The sequence below is a fragment of the Stylophora pistillata genome, chromosome 13 (genome assembly GCF_964205215.1).
Source record: "Stylophora pistillata chromosome 13, jaStyPist1.2, whole genome shotgun sequence".
Classification (NCBI taxonomy): domain Eukaryota; kingdom Metazoa; phylum Cnidaria; class Anthozoa; order Scleractinia; family Pocilloporidae; genus Stylophora; species Stylophora pistillata.
This window is the reverse complement of record NC_142531.1, coordinates 16,668,813-16,694,114: the sequence shown is the minus strand read 5'-3', so window position 1 is coordinate 16,694,114 and position 25,302 is coordinate 16,668,813. Positions and strand designations below refer to the sequence as shown.

General features: G+C 39.1%; 2 protein-coding genes across 3 annotated transcripts; both read right to left on the bottom strand.

Annotated features, from left to right (window-relative positions):
• Nucleotides 1-3,291: 3,291 nt before the first annotated feature.
• LOC148717874 (uncharacterized) lies at nt 3,292-8,845 on the bottom strand. 2 transcript variants are annotated; one of them, XM_088742312.1, is made up of 2 exons: nt 4,701-8,845; nt 3,292-4,409 (listed from the first exon to the last, which is right to left on the bottom strand). In XM_088742312.1, exons 1-2 carry the CDS (start codon nt 8,651-8,653, stop codon nt 4,388-4,390), a joined length of 3,975 nt encoding a protein of 1,324 aa, XP_088598438.1. In that variant the 5' UTR covers nt 8,654-8,845; the 3' UTR covers nt 3,292-4,387. The 2 variants fall into 2 exon arrangements, with proteins under 2 accessions (XP_088598438.1, XP_088598440.1); XM_088742314.1 differs by lacking the exon at nt 3,292-4,409 and having other exon boundaries at nt 4,697-8,845.
• Nucleotides 8,846-16,304: 7,459 nt separating this feature from the next.
• Nucleotides 16,305-17,051, bottom strand: LOC148717873 (uncharacterized). Its single transcript, XM_088742428.1, has one exon. The coding sequence runs from the start codon at nt 17,049-17,051 to the stop codon at nt 16,305-16,307; it is 747 nt and encodes a 248-aa protein (XP_088598554.1).
• Between the last annotated feature and the right edge of the window lie 8,251 nt (nt 17,052-25,302).

Below are 25,302 nucleotides of genomic sequence, written 5' to 3'. Positions count from 1 at the left end.
TTTCTTGCTTTGGCCCATGAATGGAAAGTATCGAGCAATTGCGAAAGGCAAGAACGCTTTTTAATGAAACCAAATTGCTCGCCTATGAAGACTTGATGATCTGTCCAGAGTGAAGTTTACAATCGACTTTCTGACGACCTTCTCGCAGATTTTACTTGCAGTTGAGGTTAGGGACACAGGTCTGTAGTTTTCTACTTTGTCTTTGGCTCCTTTCTTGTAAAGCGGAATAACATTTGCTGTTTTCCAGTCATCGGGAATTACACCACTATTAAATGAAGTATTAAACAGAGGAGACAAGGGCGAGGCTAGTGAGTTACTACAATGGTTCAAAATCCTTGGATGAATGTCATCGAGGCCGCAACTTTTATTGACATTTAATTCCCATGATAGCTTTTCAACTTTAATGGGAGTAGTTGATAGCTGTGTGAGATCTTTAGTTCTTACAACTTGCGGGAAGTTTGGAAGATGAGTCAAGTTTTCTGATAGAAAGACCGGCAGAAGCGAAATAGTGATTGAAGCTAAGCTATCAACTGATATAGAGTGCTAATCACCTGGTTTACTCCAAAATGAATCTATTTCGGTTTTTAACGTCATACTTTTATAACTTCTGAACAGAGAACGACAGGCTTCACTGTTCATCCCTTTAGAACAGTTGGATTTTTATCGCAATATCGATCACCCTATAACTGAAGCGTTTTTTTAACAGTTAGTTAAGTGTGCGCGATAATCAACTCATTATGTTCGTGATTTTTTCATTTTCCAGAGAGTATGATTTGCACGATCAAAGACAAAAATATTGACGGTTATAAAAGAATTGAGATTTTTTTCACGCTCTCATTTGTCATGATGAGAGCGTGCAAACATAATTTTCTGGCACAACTTGAAAATATTTCAAGCGCAAAGGTTTCACAATACTCGCAAAGTGATTTCAAGTTCAAAGAACAACAATTAGAATTAGAGATAAATTTGTCAAATTTTGATCTAGGGTTTAGTTATGTCTTTCCTCCTTGGGGAAAAGGAGAAAAAAGAAAGAACTTCAGCATTTTGCTTGCCTTGATGACCGTCAGCTGTACGGCCTCGTCGAGGGAGCTCTAGGAAAGACGACAAAATATGTAACAAAATGCGCAGCACAAATTTTCCAAAGAAATTTCGCTTTTAAGCACTGTACTAACATCTTCTACATAACATTACAATAAAATGTTCACGAAAACACACAAATCTATACTTAAATCTGTGTTTGTCTCAAGACAAACATCGCAAAGCCGATCGATGGCCATCTTTTGGCTTTCAAACTTTTCATTCAATATAGTTTTCTAAGAGACGTTCTCGACTTATAAAACTACTTTCGCGCCGGCATTGATAGCTTTTCCCTTTTTTAATTAGCGGAAGGCAAAACTTCACTAACCAGCAAAATTATCATTGAGAAATGTCTAGTCAAATACTAGTATGTGACAAACTTTTGTTGTTGCTTCTTTCTTTTGGACACCTCGTGTCCACTCACGAAGAACGGTACTTCGTAAAAAACAGGGTTTCTCGCACGTGTTTTTGTAGTTTGATTAATTGTTTTTGCAATTATGATAGTATGGCATGTTAGTGTTATAGAATATAAGTGAATTTTCGTCTTAACGGTTTTCCTTTTATTTATCATTTATGTTTATTTTTCAATTGTCATTCGCTTATTTTTCAGTAGTTTTCACCGCTTTATGATCACTTTCGCGATTAGCAAGCGAATACAGTGTAATTGTCAAAACGCGTCGTTTTTACTGTGCCAACGCATCATTGTACACATCGTCAGCAGTCAAACTTCTCCAGAGAACAAAGCGAGTCAGGTCAAATGTCGCCCAAGGCTATATTGATCAGCCTCAGTATTTTACGGTGTTGCAAAGAAGAATCAGTCCATAGCTCGTTTCTGCAAATGTCTCTTGTTAAAATCATCAAATCACATCGCTGAATAATACTGCTAGAGTCTTCTTTAAACCATACTGCAGAGGTTTAAAGAGGATTTCAACTTCTTGAAGAAATCTGAATAGTTTTAAAACGTGATAACCAGCTGAACAATGACGTGCAATAATGCTTTGCCAGCGTTTAGACTGAACGCTCAAAAATGCAAACGGTTCAACTGTAATTCCCATATAATGATATGAATCACTCGTTGAAGCCAGCTTCTCTATAGCTCACGACTAGAGCTACTTCCGACTCAAAGCGAAAATTAAACACGATCGATATGAAATTAGTTAAATTGATAGAAGCAAGGCCAAATTAGACAGGACTACCAAATTATAAACGTTACGTTTGGATCTTTAATTTCATTTCTAAATAGCATGATGCCGGTAAATTCTGTATTCTTCTATGGATGTCAATACATATCAGAAAACTGCAATAGCTATAATATATCACAGCAGACTGAGACGATCTCTATAACGATATATCGATGTCAGAAGCAATGGTCAAACTGTGTTAACCAGGTTAATGTAAACTAGCCTGCAATAATATTTGTCTAAATAAAATTACTAACCCTCCCTCCCTCCCTTCCAAGAAATTTGCAAGGCCCGAAAAAGTTCAAGAATGGTCCGTTTTGCCACACCTTGCAAGTGAAACCCAGGTTTCTGATCTCTTTTATTAACCTAAAGATGGGAGTAGTTCAATGAAGGGCGGGAGTGGGAAGGTAAAAGGCCGCTAAAGCGCTGGAGGCCGGAGAACGTGACACGGAAAGTGGGAGCTGTGACCCCCCTGTGATCCTCCCTCTCTAAAGGCCGTGCGGAAAGATACACCTTCTGCTCCTCTAAACGGGTATTAGTCTCGGTCAGTCAGCTGTTAACGTTCATAATAATGAGGTACTTGATCTATCAAGCACCAATACTTATAGTTCAGCTATCATGTTTGGATTATTCAGCATGATTTCATAACCTTATAAAATCATAATCCTTTAGATAATCTTCACGATGGAAAATTTGCTTGGCTCACATAGTAGGGTATGGTCATTCTCATATGAAAACGTTTGATACTGGAATAAGAAATGATCCCAGAATACTAGAAACCCTCGCTTTTTTAGTATCACAAATTTGGCGTTGGAAAATGAGTATCAAGTAACATGGATAGAGAGGAAACTTATCGCGATCATGCCCTTCACTTCTAGTTTCAGCTCGGAAAGCGTCAGTGAACAGCATGGAGACCCTTTATCTAGGGTACCGAGTCCCGCCAGATGTATCCCTTATCCCGTTTCCTTGCCGCTACTGCTTTACTCTGCTAGCTGATTGCCGGAGTCAAACGTTCAAGAGATTTTCTAAGACGTATCTTAAGCTACCATTTATTTTTACTCGTTCGGGTGGTTACAGAAACAGTTGCTTAACTACTTTCCTTTAAGAAAGTTACATAGGCCACATCCAAAAAAGGGCATCGTGTGTATTTTCCGCGGAATGATCAGAAAATACGTGGAAACGAGAAGAAAGCGCTGATGGCCATAACAGCAAAATTTAAAAAGGCAAAAATTAAAGGCAATTGTTAATATGAGCATGCGAACAGACATCATCTCCTTAATTGCAATCTACAAATGACTTATCGAACAAGAGTCAAAATGATTCCACCATAATTTTTTCCACTTCATAAAAATCATACAATAGACATTTGTCCTGGTCCTATTTTGAGGTTCATGTATTCTCTTTTCTCGATATTTCAAGCCGGTGTCCAAGAAAGGGTTTCTGTAAAGATGCTACATCAAAATCAGCCCTATAATACCGTACTTAAAGGGTTCTGTTGACTAATCCTACGAAATGGCTTTGGAGTAAACCCTTGCAGACTTAGGTCGCTCGTTTAACACTTAAATTGTAATGATTGTACTTTACAAAAAGGTATCATGTCAACAATGCTCCGTGCACATGGTACAATGTAATTTTTTTTCTCACGCTTTGTGTGACTCCCAGGCTGCTCGGATATGCCAGTAGATTTTTAATTTTAGTTGTTAAATTGAGTTGTCACGTTGCTGGCGCTGTAAACACATTTTTCTTTCACCACTTGAAAATTGCTAACTAAATCACAGTGACACTTCTGGAGACGGCCTCGTTTTCGTTTTGACAAATTTAACAGACGAGACTAATGAACCAGAACATCATTTAAAATTGTAATTTTTTTGAAGGATAAAACATTGCCCGAGTGCCTAAGCAATACGTCCATCGGAGGAACATTGGGAAAGAAAAAACACAAAATATCCAAATTTATCTCCGGATAAATATTTCAAGATGCCGAATACTCAATAATAAAACATCAAAAATTGCCTTTCACTTGAACTAGAAGGTGAGAAAATATTTAGAGTCTGTTCTCTACTTATTCTATTTAATTCATCCATCCACAAGTCTCTTGGCTCTGTTTCCTTAGAGTCATCAGTCGCCATTTAACTGTCAAGGCCTTTTTTCCTGCAACGAATGAAAATAAGAACAAATTATAAAACAAAATACAATCACAACAGGCGCAATAGGAAAACGTAGGAAAACGAATGGTTTCCGCTTACATGTATATCTGATTAATGGTGAGGCACTTTCAAGAATCTATATTTAACACCAAACAGAGAGCGTCAATTGTTACTCTCCAAAACCAAGTAAATATCAAACTAGCCTTTATATTCAAGGTCACAGATGGTTGGCTTTAATCATTAGCGACTGGTAAGCCATAGCCACCTTCTATTACCTTTTATGAATGAATCTTACCTCAGTTCGTCAAAATCGAGCCTCACATCACCTCCAATCAGCGTAAACGAAGCCCACTCAGACACTTTGGTAAAGCCGTTATTTCTCATCCACTTCATGGCCTGATGAAGAGACTCACTGGCACTTTCTCCTTCAACGAGATGTTCGTAGAATTGTCTCATCAGCTGCTCTGTTGCTGAGTCTGGAATGGCCCAAAGTGCAACTAACACCGACCGAGCACCAGATCCTAAGAATGCACGGGCAATTCCAATAACTCCCTCAGCTCTTATCTGTCCACTTCCACTGTGACAGCAGCTAAGTACCACCAGTTTAGCTCTGACTTTCACTCGTGAGACATCAGCCATCGTTAACATGTAAGCCTCCTTTGGTGGGATAACATCTCGACTGTTGAAAGGAGGAATGGGGGCGAGAGCAATTTCTCCCCTTTCGGCGTTGCCATGGGCAGCGAAATGTATCAGGCTTACTGAACTTATCCTTTCGAGAACTGCCTGCTTCGTTGCTTCCTCTTCTACCAGGGGCGGAACGTCCACGAGTTGTCCGACCATCTCCGCTTCCTTTTTAGCACCTGGCAATGGCAGCAACCAATCAACCTTGGGATTGCCTATTATCAAGGCACCAGTGTTGCTGTGATAGTCCTCTGGACTGTCTTGAGTGATCTTGAGTATCGTCAAAGAAGGAATGACACGGATCCTATGCGTCTCCGAGAGGTATTTGGCCCCCTCTTTTTCACTCAGGGCGGCAAAGGGAACTTTGTACAAATTACTGTGCGGAACAATAATAACTTCAAGCTCCTCAAGCAAATCATAAACTGGGGCAATAAAGATTTTGTAACACAACGATAGACTTGAAATAACTTTCTCGTCCTCCTCTACCAGTCGCACCCTTGCAAAGCTTTTTTTCTCGTCGGTAAGAGGTTGCGACTCAATAATATTTAAAGACCGATCTTCACAGTCTTCAGTGGGCAAAATACCAAGACTCCGGAAGTTATCAGCCAAAAATTGACTCAAAGGAAAGTCTCTGGACAACCCAGCCCGAAAGAGATTCTCTTCTTGTGATATTCGTTTAAAATAAATGGCCCCGCTTGTTTTTAAGATCCACAAATGCAAGTCATTTTGAAAATAAGAAATGTAAAGACAAGTACAATTCTTTTCCCCTCTCAAAATGTTTTCAATGCCAAACCAAGATTGTGGATTAGCAGAGATGTGCGTTTCTACCGAGTACTTCTCTGCCATCAAGTTCGATAAGCCTCTCGCTCGACTTAACTCCTCAACATAAAGAGCATCACGAACATTTCCGGTGACACAAAGCAAAGTACTTAGCAGCTTGTAGGGAAAAATTCCTGAGTCTTCCAGAAATGATGTTTTGAACTCATCAGTGCCGCCCAAGAAATACCTCATCTCCTCATACTTTTCAATACATATATGAAGACATGAAAGGGAGTCTTTGATTTTGTTTTTTAATAAATACAAAACGGCGTAACCTTTCAAAATATGGAACTCTGTTAATCTATCTCCAGTATTTCTGGATATGGATAATGCTTTCTCCAAGCATACTTCCGAACCTTCATAATCTCCGAGATTTCTATACAATATTCCAAGGTTTGTAAGATCTGCTGCCTCGCCTGCCTTATCACCAATTTCAGTTCTGATAACAAGCGCTTTCTCGAAATAATCTTTAGCCTTATCGTATTGCCCGAGCGACTGATACACAGTACCTAGGTTTCCGTAGTCGGTTGCCTCTCCATTCCTGTCGCCAATTTCAGTTCTGATGACAACCGCTTTTTCGTAATACTCTTTAGCCTTGTCGTATTGCCCGAGTGACTGAAACACAGTACCTAGGTTTCCGTAATCTGCTGCCTCTCCTCCTTTGTCGCCAATTTCAGTTCTGATGAAAAGCGCTTTTTCGTGAAACTCGATAGCCTTGTCGTATTTCCCAATCGACTGAAACAAAGTACCTAGGTTTCCGTAGTCGGCTGCCTCTCCTTCTTTGTCGCCAATTTCAGTTTTGATGACAAGCGCTCTTTTCAGATACTCTTTAGCCTTGTCAAATTTCCCGAGGGACTGGAACACAGTACCTAGGTTTCCGTAGTCGGCTGCCTCTCCTTTCCTGTCACCAATTTCAGTGCTGATGACAAGCGCTTTTTCGTAATACTCATGAGCCTTGTCGTACTCCCCGAGTGACTGAAACACAGTACCTAGGTTTCCGTAGTCGGCTGCCTCTCCTTTCCTGTCGCCAATTTCAGTTTTGATGGCAAGCGCTTTTTCGCAATACTCTTTAGCCTTCTCGTATTGCCCGAGCGACTGAAACACAGAACCTAGGTTTCCGTAGTCGGCTGCCTCTCCTTTCCTGTCGCCAATTTCAGTTTTGATGGCAAGCGCTTTTTCGCAATACTCTTTAGCCTTCTCGTATTGTCCGAGCGACTGAAACACAGAACCTAGGTTTACGTAGGCTGCTGCCTCTCCTCCTTTGTCGCCGATTTCAGTTCTGATGACAAGCGCTCTTTTGAGATACTCTTTAGCCATGTCGTATTTCCCGAGCGAATGAAACACAGTACCTAGGTTTCCGTAGTCGGCTGCCTCTCCTTTCCTGTCGCCAATTTCAGTTCTGATGACGAGCGCTTTTTTGAGATACTCTTTAGCCATGTCGTATTTCCCGAGCGAATGAAACACAGTACCTAGGTTTCCGTAGTCGGCTGCCTCTCCTTCCCTGTCGCCAATTTTAGTTCTGATGACAAGCGCTTTTTTGTAATACTCTTTAGCCTTGTCAAATTTCCCGAGGGACTGGAACACAGTACCAAGGTTTCCGTAGTCGGCTGCCTCTCCTTTCCTGTCACCAATTTCAGTGCTGATGACAAGCGCTTTTTCGTAATACTCATGAGCCTTGTCGTACTCCCCGAGTGACTGAAACACAGTACCTAGGTTTCCGTAGTCGGCTGCCTCTCCTTCCCTGTCGCCAATTTTAGTTCTGATGACAAGCGCTTTTTTGTAATACTCTTTAGCTTTGTCGTATTGCCCGAGCGACTGAAACACAGTACCTAGGTTTCCGTAAGCTGCTGCCTCTCCTTTCCTGTCGCCAATTTCAGTTTTGATGACAAGCGCTCTTTTCAGATACTCTTTCGCGATGTCGTATTTCCCGAGCGACTGAAACAGAGTACCTAGGTTTCCGTAGTCGGCTGCCTCTCCTTCCCTATCGCCAATTTCAGTTCTGATGACAAGCGCTTTTTTGTAATACTCTTTAGCCTTGTCGTATTGTCCGAGCGACTGAAACACAGTACCTAGGTTTCCGTAGTCGATTGCCTCTCCTTTCCTGTCGCCAATTTCAGTTCTGATGATAACCCCTTTTTTGAGATGCTCGATAGCATTGTTGTATTCCCCAAGCGATTTAAGCAACGCTCCTAGGTTTCCATAACACGATGCTTCTCCCCTTTTGTCGTCAATTTTGGTTGTTATGGCAAGGGCTCTCTCAAAATACTTTTTCGCTCTTACGTTTTCGCAAAGTTCATAAAAAATATATCCGAGTCTTTCACAGGCGTTTGCTTCTCCAATTTTATCACCAGTTTGTCTCTTTATATTTACCGTTTTTTCATAAAGTTGTTTGGCTTCTATAAACCTCTTTTGACTCTCAACTACCCCTGCTAGGGCCATGGTTATATCTCCTTCTCCTACTAAGGGACCAGACTCGTTGCATAGGACAAGAAGTTTCCTTCCGTATCTTTCTGCATTTATGTAGTCGGAGATACGAAGATAAGCGCAAAAGAGAAGTGTGTAGATGGTGTTGTAACATGGTGAAATAAATTGGTCTTTGCTGTTCTGGTTGGTGTTATTTAGTAAAATCAAGCATTCGCTGAATATTTCAGTAGCCTTCTGAACACGATCTGAGTTTAGCAGGTACACGGCAATAGGGATGGCTATGCTCAAGGAAGTTATCATGGTTTCTATCGTTAGGTTTTCCATTGCTATCCTTTCCTGTTATTTGATTCAAATTAGGGAAACATTTAATTTTTAGTTACACAAGTCAACCAATGACTAGATAGTCTGGATTTACTTTGAGTCACAACGAAAAGGAAGCTATATGTAAACTTGAAAAAACTGGTAGGGTCGACTTTTTTCAGTATTGAGCTGAAAGAGCTATCAAGTATAGAGTTCACAATATCGACTTAGAATAAGAAATAAATGGAAAATGGACTTGAATTGGGAAAGCCGAAGAAATCAATCGAGTAAATTCGGTGAAACTTATAAAATAACCTTGACCACAGATTTTTTGAAAACGGACTGTGTGGCTGTTACGCTGTGAAAGTAAACTGTTATCCAAGTGATTTCATAGCATCACCAAAGTAAAGCGCGCGCTCTGATTGGTTAATTCAGCGTCCACCATTTGCCCATGGGTGTACGCTGCTGACGTGAGCAAATGCAAAGACTAGTTTTCCGCGCGCGCTTGTTTTTCTAGTCACGTAGGAATTGTTTAATAAAAGAAAACTCTTTTGATGCAATGTATCAATATTATGTTATAAAAAAAAAATGGTAAACGCCACATTGTACACTATTAGGTTAAGGATGCACGTGGGAGGAATGCTAAGCACTCAAGAAGCTAAAGTCGCTTTCGGCTATCGCCTCGCGCGACTTTTACGCTTCCTTCCTGCTTAGCAACCTCCCGCGGCATCTATAACTCAATAGTGTACGCTGTGGTATTTACCATTTGTCATTGGATCTAGCTTTGTCGTTCTTTCATCTTATCACGTGATGTAAAAGTGAAACAGCATTTGTTGTTGCGTTTTCTATGAGAATGTCCATCACGTGTAATTACGTTAAATAACATTTATCAAGGCGGTAAGTAAACAAACTTTAGTCCTACATGCTTCGACGGGGATAAAACAAAATAATTTGGTTTAGTCAACTAAGTTGTTAACGCAAATTGGCCATCGTAAAGCTGACGTTTAGAGATTCTTTCACAGTGTGACATAACAAGCGCAAACACAAAGATCGAAAGAGCAGTTACTGGGCGTTCCCATAAGCTCCTCACCTCTCTAGAGTTACTAAAGAACTATAACTGTGGCTGATGTTTTGAAAGTGAAACAACAAAAATAATGCATTACAGTTGGGACTTTCCCCAACCTTCCGAAACTTCGGCTTCCACAGTGTTTTGGGGATCCAGATCATTTGTGTCTTAGTTTATCTCCTTCCCTCCTCTAGGCTAATCAAAAAAAAATTAAAGGAAAATTTTTATTACAGAATTTTCTTTCGTGCTGGTGTGCCCGTCTTCCGCGTCAGATTCAGATTTTCAACAATTAGTGGTCATATGATATATGCGTTATTAACCGAACGTGAGGTCAAGATGGCTGGATATTGGCCGAGTTTCTTTTTTAAAATTCTTATGGAAAGAGACGAAGTCAAGGTCCATGAAAATGCGAGAAAAGAACGATGTTAATATCCAGCCATCTTGACCTCACAAGCTCGGTTAATAAAATATTTATCATACTGCAAAAAGATTTCGCATTAGTAAGAATTAAGAATATTAATATAACTTGTTTACTTCAAGAAACGGGAAAGAAAGCCAACTGTCTTTGCAGCACAACAAACTCACGAGAGTCGCTTCTGTTTTCTTTGTTTTGACTATCTTGTGCCGCTTTTTGCGTTTCCATCGCCGAAATTGTCCAAGAATTACCAACTTAGTTCTAATTCAATTTTTTCATACGCTGGATCAGTGCGGGAAATCCCGAGCGGGCAAGATGAGCCCACCTTGCCCACTCGGGTAGCCAATCGAAAAACAAGATTCGCTTTATCTCGCCCACGGGCGCTGCGAGCGATGTAATGAAAGATACTTATTGATTGAGTTTATTACTAGTATTTCAGTTGGTTTTGTGCGTCACACTTTTATAACTAAAAATGTATTTGAGCATGCAAAAATAAAAAAATGTTCTCCTCCATCATCAAAAGGGAACGTTAGGCCAAGGGAACATGGCAAAACATTATTTTTTTTAACCTGGTTTTATTCGTTGTTCATTCGCAAGTTAGAATTTCCGCCATTTTCTTTTTTAGTATTGTTTACCGTTGACGCTTTGTATCGCAGGCGAGTGCCGAAGGCGCGAGAGTTTTCTGGACGAGCCCCGGAGTGGCGAAAAACAACGGGGAGTGAGACCGTTGGAATTCAGCCGTTTGAAACGTGTTGTAAATTGCTAGGAACAGCGCTCGTTGCTCGGAAGAGAAATGTAACAGCAAGAACAAATTTATAAGGGATCGCGAACTACTTTCACGCTCGACTTGCAGTGATTTCCATAACAAAATGTAAGTATTTAAAGTGTTTATTATCATTTAAAGTTAATCTGTTCGCTTTCAAATTTCAAAACAAAGAAAACCGTTGGAATGACTGCTATTATGACAAGCATATAAGGCTTTATTTTGAATTTTTCAAGCTAAAGTAACTTAAATCTTTTTGTATTCAACAGAATATTGGAAAACTTTTATGAAAAGTCGCATCACACTGTTACCGTTGACAATATATACGAATGAATGGATGGTTATACCACCGATGTTCTGTGCAGCGATGCCAGTTGGTGCTGTTACAAAACAATGTAGTCCTTTCCGTGGAATTTTCTCTATAATATATCGCAGAAAGAACGATTTTCCACTGCCGGCTTTTCCAGATATAAAAACACTATAACTACCCTCAATAATTCTTTCCACTTTCCGCTGATTTTCACTTAAAATCGCCATAAAAAGTCTTCTTGTTAGATGTTTGTTTATATTTCTAACGCTTCGCGCCTTCGACCAAAATTCTGTGCGAGCTTAGTTTGGCGCCATGGCAAGTACAACGAGCATCATGAGAAGTACACGGTAAAAAGCTTGCTTCCCTTTTAATTTAGTATTTCTGTTTCCCTCAGGTAAGATGGAAAGATTCCTATGAACACGACTGTTTTTTTTTCTTTTTTTTTTTTTTTTTTTGTATTTGATGTCAAAATTACCTGATTTTTCTCGGAATTCGGGGAAATTTGACTTCCAAGACTACATGGCCAGAGCCAAATAAACCGCATTTGAGAATGATGGGTTCATTTTAATAGTCTGTAATCAGCAGTAAAAGACCCACACCGCATTATATATATACTCGTTGTAATCGTTTGCAATCATGTGGAGGTAACACCATTTATACCCCACAGCTTTTCTTTTCATCATAACCAGTTCTGAATATTGCGTTTCTAGTGTTCGAATTGGTTCATTCAAGTGCTTTAATACTCATTTTCGATTTATCTTGTATGGAAATGCATTGAAATGTGTGTTGGAAACTGAAAACTTTTTCTGAAAAAGATCCAAACGTTAAAGATTCAATGAAATGTAATAAAACAATTATTGCTTTCACGTTTGCTGGATACGAGATTGTTTAAAGCCATCCCGTATCCAGCTCGCACTCACGGACTAATTATTAAGTATCTGAAGTGTTGGGATATTTTTCACACGGGAGGGCTAGGAGGTGCAGAACTGTGTCAAGCTTGACTTTAAGAGGATACAGAATGCCTTACAATTATAAATTGTGAGATAGGGGGTAAAATCTCTCCAAAGACTTCTTCGGATGCCCCTCCTCCCCCCCACAAGTATCAAACAATGTTACTGCCAATTTGTGATTATTTGAACGAAAAATAAACACTGTGATCAAGAGTATTTCACAAGATCACTGAAACTAGGAACTGATCAAAAATCAAATGGAATCGCGAAAAATATCAAAAGATTATTTTCCCCCCAAGTGATTCAATATGTACGAGACTTGAAGTAATGATTGGCATTTCAAAACACTTTTGAAACTATAACTTAGAAATATATCTCTAATTCCACAGAAGATGGCGAGGGTAAAACTCCACATTTTTGAAAATTCAAAACAGAAATTGAATACCACGGGAGAAAGAAGGAGGAGATAGATATGGAGAGCTAATGAGTAGTTTACACAAGAGAGCTTTATTTCGGTGAATTTATTTCGGTTTTGTAGGTCACACTTTTATTACTTTTATGATGGATTTAAACGCGCCAAAATAATCAATGTTATTCTTTTTCAACTGGGAACGTCAGGCTTCAGTGTTCAGCCCTTTGAATGGTTTGATTTTCATCACAAGATCGATCACAGTTCAACTAAAGTTTCTTTCTTTAAACGGTTAGTACTCTGTGCGGGATAATCAACTCATTGTCAGTCGTGAGCTTTTCATTTTTTAGCGGGTGCGATTTGCATAATCGAAGACAAAAATACTAGCCTGTGTACAGCTGCCCACTACCCTCAAAAAAAAAAATAAAAAATCGGGAATGAAACAAACACTGCTGCTGGCAATTTGTGATTCTTCAAAGTATTTAACAAAATCACTGATATAGGAACTAATCAACTATCGAATACGATCTAGATAACTGTAAGGAGGTTCGAATTTTCTACCTAATAAGTGATTTTTCATGTGCGTGGCGTGAACCAACGTGATCTGCCCAGTTTTCACGTGACTTCATAAAGTTCAAAACCCAAATTCACATGAGCTACCAATGTCTTCACGTTTTATCCACCTTAGAGCTGACGTTTGAAGCGTTAGCAATTCATCAGAGTGATTCATAATCTTGGGAAATCAATGATGTTGTATAGCCAGAATTCAACAAGTTTCAGTTTCTCCAAGAAAAAATGAATTTAAAACATCTCTCTTCGTGAGCGTCCGTGCAGTGCCATAGCCTGACTTATCTTCTTCGAGATTCAGGCGCTTTAACAAACATAGAAACAGATAACGCCCTTAGGAAAAGTCTGTACCGTAGAACTGCAAAAATCCAAAGATTTCAGCGAAGGGTATCTCGGCTATGAAATGCTTGAGTACAAAACGGAAACTCAATTCGTATTTACTGAGATCTTTGATTCGTTCGTTGAACACTCCAAAACAAGGTCAAGCTAATTACCGATGCAGATTATAGCCACTGGATATATAAAGCACCACGAATTTCCTATGATATCAGCGAGGGACAGTCCACATCATAAACAGGTCTGATTTTAGTTTTTTGATCATCAGCCTCTCAAAGTGAGCGATACTCAATAATCTTAGCTAATGAGGATAAATCATGGGGTATAAAGCCACAGAGGTTTAAAAAAGTCGCTGTAAGACGATTGTATTTCGCTCGTGTAGTGACGATTCTTTCACACCGCGACATAACTACAAAGTGCACACACAATGATCGAAAAGCACTCACTGGGCTTTCCCACCAGAGTCTTACCTCTTTAGAGTTAATCAATAACTACAGCTGACTAAAACCGAGTGACTATAAAAGATTATCAATCGCACTTACCAAGATGTTGACTATCTGGCTGATGCTTGAATGAAATAACCGAAAGTACTGATTTGCAGTCAGGACTTTTCCCAGCCTTCCGAAACTTCCGCTTTCACGCTGTATTGTTATTCCCTCCGCCCCGCCCGCCCCTCCCCTCCCCCCTCTCTGTGCTCAAAATCGAAAATATAAAGGAAAAGATTTAATGCAAAACAATTTTTTTGCGCTCGTGTACCTAACTATTGTGTCCTAGATTTTTAGTCAGTGGAATGTTAATGGTAAGATCACATAATGTTTATTCACTGAGTTTGGTCGGGTCGGACGCGAAAATTTTTGCCTCCCATTTATGAAGCACAGACCGAGCGCAGCGAGGTCCGTACGTCGTGACCTAGAGCCAACATTTTCCCGTCCGGCCCGACCACTCAGTCAATAAGTGCATAGCATTTCGGTTTTGTACGTCACAATTGTATAATTAATGATGGATTTGAACAGGCCAAAATAAATTTTAAAATGTGCCTTTTTTTTTACAGGGAAAGTAAGGCTTCACTGTTTCTCGCTGGAACGGTTGGATTTGCACCACAAGATCTATCACAACACAACTGATCGAAGTTTCTCTCTTTAAACGGTAAGCTATCTTTGCGCGATAAGCGGCTCACTGTCGTCATAAACTTTCATTTTCTGGCTGTTGTGATTTGCATCATCGAAGAGAAAAATATCAGCAAAACTAAGTGACTGTATTTCGGATTGAAACGTAACACCTTAATTTATAACTAATGATGGATTTGAGCATCCAAAAAACGAAATATTTAATTATTTAAACATTTAATGCAACGTCAGACTTTACCACGTTCATCCCTTTTGGAAGGTTGGATTTCCTGATCATGGTACAACTGAACTTGCTGTCTTGAAACAGTAAGCTATCTGTGCGTGAAAATTGGCCCATTGTCCCCATGAACTTTTCATTTTCTTGCAGGTGTGATCTGCATGATCAGAGACAAAAATACGCACTGATATAATAGGTAGGGAAACGGACAAAATGGATGGGTAGTTTGCTCTAGTCTCACCTTAGAGAGTGTTAATCCGGTAACTAAAATATGGTAACAAGCAAATGACATCAAGGAGAGGATCTAGCTTGGCTTTCAATAATCACCAACGATTAATACTTATTTTTGGGAGGGGAGAGAGGGGGAAAATGAACCTAGGTCACATCTACGTTGTAGGATCCGTGCACCTGGAAGACACTCTCCTGAAAACTCGCAGCGGCAATTACCGCGGGTTTTACCTTTTTGTTTCCCCTTTTCCTCAGACAATTGTAAGAAACTTGCACTTAGAAAGCGCTAACAGAAAAGAATTCTATATGGCGTAGAATTTTCCTTCTCTTCTTCAAACAACTGCAAGCTTGACAAGCTTGTTTCCCGCTAATTTTAGAATTCTGGTTGCTCCAGCATGAGATAAAGATATTTCTTTAAAAACGACTGAAATTTTGTGCATTTGATGTCAAAATTACCTGATTTCTCGGAATTCGGGGAAATTTCATATTTCTAAGGGTAACACGGCCTTGTTTGTTATCGTGTGCAGATAACACCATAGACATTTCACCACTTGTATACTATTTTGTATTCTTAGGATCTGGGGTTTTGGAAACATTTTTCAAATGGGAGGGGTGAGGGAGGAGAAGGTATAGCTGTGTCAAATTTGAATTTCAGAGCATACCGGCCAGAATGTTTGTCATCGTGATCTGTGCGATGGGGGGTAAAATCTCTCCATTGACCCCTTTGGTCCCCCCCTAAGTATCAAACACTTCTACTGCCAATTTGGGATTATTTAAATGAAAAATTAAAACTGTTATCAAATGTATTTAACATGAAAATCGCTGGAAATGCTAGGAACTGATAAATTATCAAATACATTCGAGGAAAAGATCTTCAGTGTTCATAGCTTTGGAAAGTTGGATTCTCGTCACATAATCGATCACAGTACAAATGAAGCCTCTTTCTTTCAAATCAATCAATTTTATTATAAGCATACATAAAAGGAAGCGTCGGAGGTTTTCCCTATCAAGGACGCTCCCTACATAAAACATAAAATATATAATTATACTACAATGTAAAATTAAAGAGTCATTAAGAAATAGGTAAAAAAAAAAGTATATCTATATAAACCGTCTGACGATCGCAGCGCAAGCTGCGTGAAACTCAGAGTAACGGCGAAACGATCTTCCTGTCATTAATTTATAACCGCTATATATATATATATATAGATACATATTTTACGAAATTTTACAATACTTTCTAAGTTTACTACGAAAAATGTTAAAATCCTGTTCGTGCACTATATCTTAAGGAAGAGCATTCCACTGTTTCACAACTCTAACAAAGAATGTGTGCAAAAAACAATTTACTCTAGCTAATGGCTGTCTTAATTCAAATGAATGGTTTGATCTTGTTTTACTAAAGCTATTAAATTCAAAATAATCATTACAGTTCAGACCATGAATAGTCTTGTAGCACTCTAGCAAGGATAGATAAGATCTCCTTGATTGAAGACTGTACCACCCAAGCATTGCCAGCCTTTCTTCGTAAGGCGAGTCCCTAGATGACATCGAGAGAGCGTATTTCGAGGCCCTATCTTGTACTCGTGCAAGAGCATCAATGTTCTTTTGTAAATATGGTGGCCAGAGAGGGACAGCATATTCCAGAATGGGTATAACCAAGGCCTTGCACAGACGATAAAAGACTTCCTTGTTCCCTGCACCAACATTCCTCTTAAGGAAACCCACAATCTTAGTGGCTTTATTTACAACTTTCTGCGTATGGGTGTTCCAGGATAGATTTGAAGACAATGAGACCCCCAAATCGCTCGTTTCGGTGACACACTGAAGGGCACAACCAGATAGCTCGTAAGGATAGCTGGTGTGATCTCTCACATGAGTAACACGTAGGACCTCACATTTGTCAAGGTGAAAACTAAGTTGCCAATTTTCGCTCCATTTCTGTAGCGTGTTGAGGTCACAGTGGAGTTGTTTCTCGTCGTTTTCATCGTAAATGATCCTGTAGACCTTGCTTTCATCTGCGAACAGGCGCATGTTTGACTTTACGCCAGTTGTAATGTCGTTGACATAAGCAAGAAAAAGGACCGGCACAAGTACGCTACCTTGTGAAACACCAGAGGTGACTATCGTTCAAGGGGAAAAGTGCCCACGGAATGAGACTCAGTTTTCTACCAACGATAAAGTGGGTTAGCCAGTTAAGGAGGTTTCCACCAATTCCATGTCTCTTCAACTTCGCCAGGAGACACTGATGAGGAACAGAGTCGAATGCGTTTTTAAAATCTAGTAGAATTAGATCTACTTTGTGTGAATCATTTCTTGCTCTGGCCCATGAATGGAAAGTATCGAGCAATTGTGAAAGGCAAGAACGCTTTTTAATGAAACCAAATTGCTCGCTTATGAAGACTTGATGATCTGTCCAGACTGAAGTTTACAATCGACTTCCTGACAACCTTCTCGCAGATTTTACTTGCAGTTGAGGTTAGGGACACAGGTCTGTAGTTTTCTACTTTGTCTTTGGCTCCTTTCTTGTAAAGCGGAATAACATTTGCTGTTTTCCAGTCATCGGGAATTACACCGCTATTAAATGAAGTATTAAACAGAGGAGACAAGGGCGAGGCTAGTGAGTTACTACAATGGTTCAAAATCCTTGGATGAATGTCATCGAGGCCGCAACTTTTATTGAAATTTAATTCCCGCAATAGCTTTTCAACTTTAATGGGAGTAGTTGATAGCTGTGTGAGATCTTTAGTTCTTACAACTTGCGGGAAGTTTGGAAGATGAGTCAACTTTTCTGATAGAAAGACCGGCAGAAGCGAAATAGTGATTGAAGCTAAGCTATCAACTGATATAGAGTGCTAATCACCTGGTTTACTTTAAAATGAATCTATTTCGGTTTTTAACGTCACACTTCTATAACTTCTGAACAGAGAACATCAGGCTTCACTGTTTATCCCTATACAACAGTTGGATTTTTATCGCAATATCGATCATCCTATAACTGAAGCTTTTTTTTTTTAACAGTTAGTTAAGTGTGCGCGATAATCAACTTATTATGTTCGTGATTTTTTAATTTTCTAGAGAGTATGATTTGCACGATCAATGACAAAAATATTGACAGATATAAAAGAATTGAGATTTGCATGCTCTCATTTGTCATGATGAGAGCGTGCAAACATAATTTTCCGGCACAATTTGAAAATATTTCAAACGCAAAGTTTTCACAATACTCGCAAATTGATTTCAAGTTCGTTGTGAAATTATACTGACCGAAGCTTAGAAAATATTACTTAACGCCATATAAACCATGTAAGTGAAAAACACTCTAACTAACTTCTACTTTCAACACACTACTGCGAAAACTTCAAGACTAGTTTCGTCTACGACCTCGTCAGTTGATGACAAACAGAAACAAAAGTTAGAAGTTAGTTGGAGTGTTTTTCACTTACATGGTTTAGATTTCAAGTTCAAAGAACAACAATTAAAATTAGAGATAAATTTGTCAAGTTTTGATCTAGGGTTTAGCTATGTCTTTCCTCCTTGGAGAAAAGAAGAAAAGAGAAAGAACCCCAGCACTTTGGTTGCCTTGATGATCGTCAGCTGTACGGCCCCGTCGAGGGAGCTCAGGATAGACAACGAAATATGTAACAAAATGCCCAGCACAAATTTTCCAAGGAAATTTCGCTTTTAAGCACTGCACTAACATCTTCTACATAACATTATAACACAATGTTCACGAAAACACACAAACCTATACTTAAATCTTTGTTTGTCTCAAGACAAACATCGCAAAGCCGATCGATGGCCATCTTTTGGCTTTCAAATTTTTCATTCAATATAATTTTCTTAAAGACTTGAGAAACTACCTTCGCATCGGCATTGATAGCTTTTCCCTTTTTTTATTAGAATGGGACATCTGGATTGATTTGTTATCAATCCTGGCACTTTTAAAGCGAAATTATGCATATTGCGAGTCATGTTTATCCTATGTTAAAGAGGAAAGGGAAATTCTTCAGGAACCCTGGTTTTCCCACCCTTTGGTGTGTATGTCGTATCGAGTTGAGCTCCGCCATCTTGGAATAGTGTCTAAATCACGACGCAAATTTAGGAAGTCGAGAGTCAATTACTACATCAACTCCGATGCAGCTTTCAACCTTGTGTATCTACAGTTATGTGGTGACATACACCCTAACCCAGAACCTAATTCTTCTCTTTTCGATACACTTCAGATGGTGAGAGACAAAGGTAAACATGGGATATCCATCGGTCATTCGAACGTACGTGGCCTTCGAAAGAACCTCGCTGAGGTAAAAATACTCATTGAACACACCAACCCCGATATTTTAACCATATCCGAAACGCATCTGAAACCGGATATACATAATGACGAGTTAAATATTGATGGTTACCAGATTCTAACAAAATGATAGAACACACAAAGGAGGAGGCGGAGTCGCCATTCATTTTAAACCCGAAGGCGCGCTATAAAAGGAGCCTTAGGTCCCACTGGACCATTTGTCAATCAACCGTCGTGTGAGGTAGAACTCTTAGAGTCAAGTCAGCTTGAGCTACAGCTACTCCAAAGCAGTGAACAGCGGGCGCATTCCTCAAAATTGTTTTATGTCTTCATTGCAATACAAGAATCTTTGAGATTTGTATTTCCTTTCTCCAATGGAAACTGTCTTTATTTGTGGCGGTAAATTTGATATCGAAGTAGGTGGTTCGCACGTTACCTCGTGCCACCATGCTGGTGGAAGTAAACAATAGATATCTCATTAGCTCCTTTTGTTCGCGTACCAGCATTTGAATTTGACCCGCACACGTCAACGGTGAATGACAAATGAGCCTAGGTCTTCCCAGGGAAGAGTTCATTATATAGCGCGCCTTCGTGTTTAAAACTATTCTAGATTGCACTCGTTTATCCAAATACGAGGACGAAGACACTGAAACCATCTAGATTGATTTGCTATCCCACTCACAAAGGTCACTCATCGGCTGTGTTTACGGACCCCTGATGCTTCATTATTCTTTGATAAATTCCACCGAGTCTTGGATAAAGTTTGGATGACATGCAGAAACGTTGTTATCGCCGGTGACTTTAACTCTGACATGCTCTCTCGTACTTGTAATGGTAATAAATTGAAACGTATCTTTCAATCCTTCAACTTTCGCAACATTATTAAGGCACCTACATGAACTTCGGAACATTCTAACACTTTGATAGACCTAATTCTGACCAATAACATCTCCAAGGTTTCAAGTTCTGATGTGATTAATTACTGCATTGCTGACCATAAGTTCATCTATGTTGTTTACAAGTTAAAGACCAGAAATCCAAAGCCTATTGTGAAATATATTCAAAATTTTAAAAATATGATAAAAAATCCTAGTGACCTGGAAAGTGCTCCGTGGTGGAGTTGCTCTACCTTTGACGACATAGATGATATTACTTGGGCCTGGGATTGTATGTATAATGACATAGTTAAGGGTCATGTCACTTTACGCAAAGCCAAAGTTAGAAAGTGCTCGCTGCCCTGGATGAATGGGGAGATCCGGAAAGAGATGAATAAGAGATATAAACTTTTGAAAGGCTGTGATGGAACCTCTTCAACACAGAAAACTTGGGCTGATTACAAAGCTGCTAGAAATAAAGTGACTAAGATGCTGCGTAGTGCTGAAGCTCAATATTAGATGAATAAATTTGAAGAGACTAACGATTCTAAATCATTTTGGAAAACTGTAAACGAAGCCACTGGTAAATCTAAGAGTAAACACATTGGCCTCCTCAGAGACACAAACAACAACGAAGTATCCAATGATAATGAGAAAGCTGATCTTATCAACTCTTATTTCATAAATATTGGAAAGGAGCTAGCTGAAAAATTCCCTGAAACCGATGAAAAGTGTCAGTTCGTGTACAGAGTCACCCCTTCTATACAGGACTTGGAGGTTAACATCAATAAGCTCAAGAGTGATCTTAAGAATCTTAAACCTAACAAAGCATCCGGACCTGGTTGTATTTCGTCTCGTAGTTTAGGTGTTGTGGGATCATCTGCTTTAGACGGCTTGTCAATGGTATTTTATTACAGTATGGCTTCGTCCAGTTTTCCTGACCCCTGGAAGTTAGCCAAAGTTCATGCAATTCATAAAAAGGGAAGTCAAGCAGATGTTTCTAATTATAGACCAATCTCACTACTTAGTATTCCCAGCAAACTCTTTGAAAGTCAGATTTGCAACCTAATTGACAATCATCTGAACAGCTGTGGCACAAAAAGCTGTAAACAATGGGGATTTACGAAAGGACTCTCAACTGAAGGAATGCTCATTTCAATGACTGAGAAGAAGATGGCAATTGACAATGGTTGGACAGTGGGTGCGGTCTTTATTGACTTCCAAACATCTTTTGACACTGTTCCCCATGACATATTATTTAAGTATATAAGTTACATGCCATTGGTATATCAGGAATATCCATGAATGGCTTATGAGCTATTTATCTAATAGACGAAAATTTACTGAGGTAAACAACTACAGGTCTACCACTAACCTTGGGCACTGTGGGGTCCCTCAAGGCTCGCTTCTCGGTCCTAGGTCATACACTATATATGTTAATGATCTCCCCGACCACACTGATTCAGGGGATCTTTATATGTATGCCGATGACACCACAGTCTACTGTATTGGCCAAAATGTCGACCAAGTAATATCATCTCTAAATGTAACAATGAAGGAAGTCCTCATGTGGAGTGTAAAAAAATCGACTAACCATCCATCCAATCAAAACTGAGGCAATGATTCTAATAAAATCTGCCTTTGTTGGTCCTCTTTCTCCCCTTTACTTTGGGACAGGCTTAATTAAACTGGTTGACTCTGCCACTTGCCTAGGAATTAAAATCGACAATAGACTTTCATAATCTGTGCACATTGATTCAGTGAAGAAGCATTTCACACAAAAAGTTGGAGCACTAAAGAGAATGAAAATTCTTCCTAAACAATCACTTGAGGAAATTTATTTCAAATCTATTATTCCCAGCGTAACATGTAGTATTTCAGTATGGGGAAACTGCTCACCCCCTGCAATGCATTCTCTGAACTCTATCCACGCAAGAGCTTTCCGCGTTATAAACAACTTTCAACCGTCGCTGGCTGATGATATCTGTCTCAGTAAATCGAATTGGCTACCCTTCTCTTACTTTTACAAAAAGTCCGTTCTCACGTTAAGGCACAAAGTGTATTTTACGTATGATGCACGATCCTCGCAGTAGATTCGCAGTAAAGTGTATTTTGAAACTTCGTGTCAATCTGTTCGAGAACTTTTCTCTAAAAAGACAACTTCTAGGTCAACTCGCTTTCCTAATCAATTTAATATCATCAGGTTTAAATCTGATACTGGAAGAAACACTTTACAGTACAGAAGCCCTGTAATCTGGAACTTTTTAAATAGACTAGTTAAAGTGCCTGAAAATTTTAATTCCTATAAGCAGATATTAAAGAAACACACCAGGGACATTACGGAGTATTCTTTTACCAAGGAAACGACGCTGATCACCGCAAAAAAAGATGATTTTATATACTTTTAAGCATTTTATTTTGTTGTGTTATATTATTTCAATTAGGCCCTTGTAAATCTCAGTTTTTTTGCATGTATATATATTTTTCTCCCTGTGCATAGCTTTTATTCTTTTGTTAATATCTTTTGTGTTTGTCAAATTTTGATTGTGTATAGTAGGTCCACATCAGCCCTTCGGCTGCCAAACAATCTCAACCTACTTATCAAATAAAGTTTACCTTACCTTACTAACCAGCGAAACCTCACAAGGCACGATAAACGATTCACCTTGTCACTTTCAAAAGTGATCAACCACTCCTCTTGGAGTTCTTACTTTTAGCAATCGTATATTTTAAATACTTTTACACATTGCTGTCGCTTGCCACAAATTTCAACTTAAACTTCGATTTTTATAACGCAAATTTTGATTGGTTTATGCGTTGTCAGAGCGTGTATTAAGAAACTCGATACCAATCACGAAGCAAATAAACAACATTTTCTTTCCATGGAATTTGTTGTGTTATTGGGGAGAATTGGCCATAAAAGCAATAGGAAACGTTTTTCGTATTTAATATGGTAACAAGCAGATGAAAAAGAGAGAGGATCTAGCTTGACCCCTGTTTTAATGTTCCCACCAATAGCGTAGCTCCACTTTCTGCATATAAACACACACACAACCCACAATTCCTCCATTTACTCTGACGAAGGGCTAACGCTCGAAACGTGAGCTTTTCAAGTCTTTACGGTGGCCAATTCACAATTTCAACTTAATTGATAAAACCGAATTTTCTTTTTACCCTCACCGACGCAGCACCACAATTTCTTCAGAAACTTATCCCCTATTTTAATAGTTTTAATATTATATTATTAATATTTTAATAATTATCAAAATAATCAATAATTGATACTTCTCTCGGGAAGGGTATCGAATATCCTGTTAAATCGTTCTCTTCTCATCCTTCTGACAGATTCCTTAATTATGATGAAACATTGAATTTATAAAACGTTCGAGCGTGACTTACGTGACAGTCCTGGTAATTTGGGACTTAACAAGTTAGTCTCGCGCACTGGATAGCAGAGAAACCAAGATTTCAACCGGACTCTGTAAGATTTTAGGTTCTGTCTCTCAGTTCGGTTTAAACTTGTCTACTGGACGACTTATTTTGCTAAGATCGACAAATGCCCAGATTTTTGGTGTCTTTATAGAAAGCGTTTATTATAGGCAAAGTATTATCATTGAGAAATGTCTAGTCAAATACTAGTATGTGGCAAACTTTTGTTGTTGCTTCTTTCTTTTGGACACCTCGTGTCCACTTACGAAGTACCACACTTAGTCAAATGAAGAAAAAAACAAGGTTTCTCGCACGCGTTTTTGTAGTTTGATTAATTGTTTTTTTAAGCGGCTGTTATGATAGTGTGGCATGTTAGTGTTATAGAATGTTAGTGAATTTTCGTCTCAAGTTTTCCTTTTAGTTATCATTTATGTTTATTTTTCAATTGTCATTCGTTTATTTCTCAGTAGTTTTCACCGCTTTATGATCACTTTCGCGATTAGCAAGCGAATGCAGTGTCAAAACGCGTCGATTTTACCGTGCCAACGCAACATTGTACACATCGTCAGCAGTCAAACTTCTCCAGAGAACAAAGCGAGTCAGGTCAAATGTCGCCCAAGGCTATGTTGATCAGCCTCAGTATTTTACGGTGTTGCAACGAAGAATCAGTCCATAGAAGAGCTCGTTTCTGCAAATGTCTTTTGTTAAAATCATCCAATCACATAGCTGAATAATACTGCTAGAGTCTTCTTTAAACCATACTGCAGAGGTTTATAGAAGAATTCAACTTCTTGAAGAAATCCGAATAGTTTAAAAACGTGATAACCAGCTGAACAATGACGTGCAATAATGCTTTTCCAGCATTTAGACTGAACGGTCAAAAATGCAAACGGTTCAACTGTAATTCCCATATAATGATATGAATCCCTCGTTGAAGCCAGCTTCTCTATAGCTCACGAATACAGCTACTTCCGACTCAAAGCGAAAATTAAACACGATCGATATGAAATATTAGTTAAATTGATAGAAGCAAGGCCAAATTAGACAGGAGTACCAAATTATAAACGTTACGTTTGGATCTTTAATTTTATTTCTAAATGGCACGATGCCGGTAAATTCTGGATTTTTCTATGAATGTCAATACATTTTAGAAAAATGCAATAGCTATTATATATCACAGCAGACTGAGACGGTCTCTATAGTGATATATCGATGTCAGAAGCAATGGTCAAATTGTAATAACCAGGTTAATGTAAACTAGCCTGCAATAATATTTGTCTAAGTAAAATTACTAACCCTCCCTCCCTTTCAAGAAATTTGCAAGGCCCGAAAAAGTTCAAGAATGGTGGGTTTTGCCGCACCTTGCAAGTGAAACCAAGGTTTCCGATCTTTTTTATTAACCCAAAGATGGGAGTAGTTCAATGAAGGGCGGGAGGGGGAAGGTAAAAGGCCACTAAAGCGCTGGAGGCCGGAGAACGTGGCACGGAAAGTGGGAGCTGTGACCGCCCTGTGATCCTCCCACTCTAAAGGCCGTACGGAAAGATACACTTTCTGCTCCTCTACACGGGTATTAGTCTTGGTCAGTCAGCTGTTAACGTTCATAATAATGAGGTACTTGATCTATCAAGCACCGATACTTATAGTTCAGTTATCATGTTTGGATTATTCAGCATGATTTCATAACCTT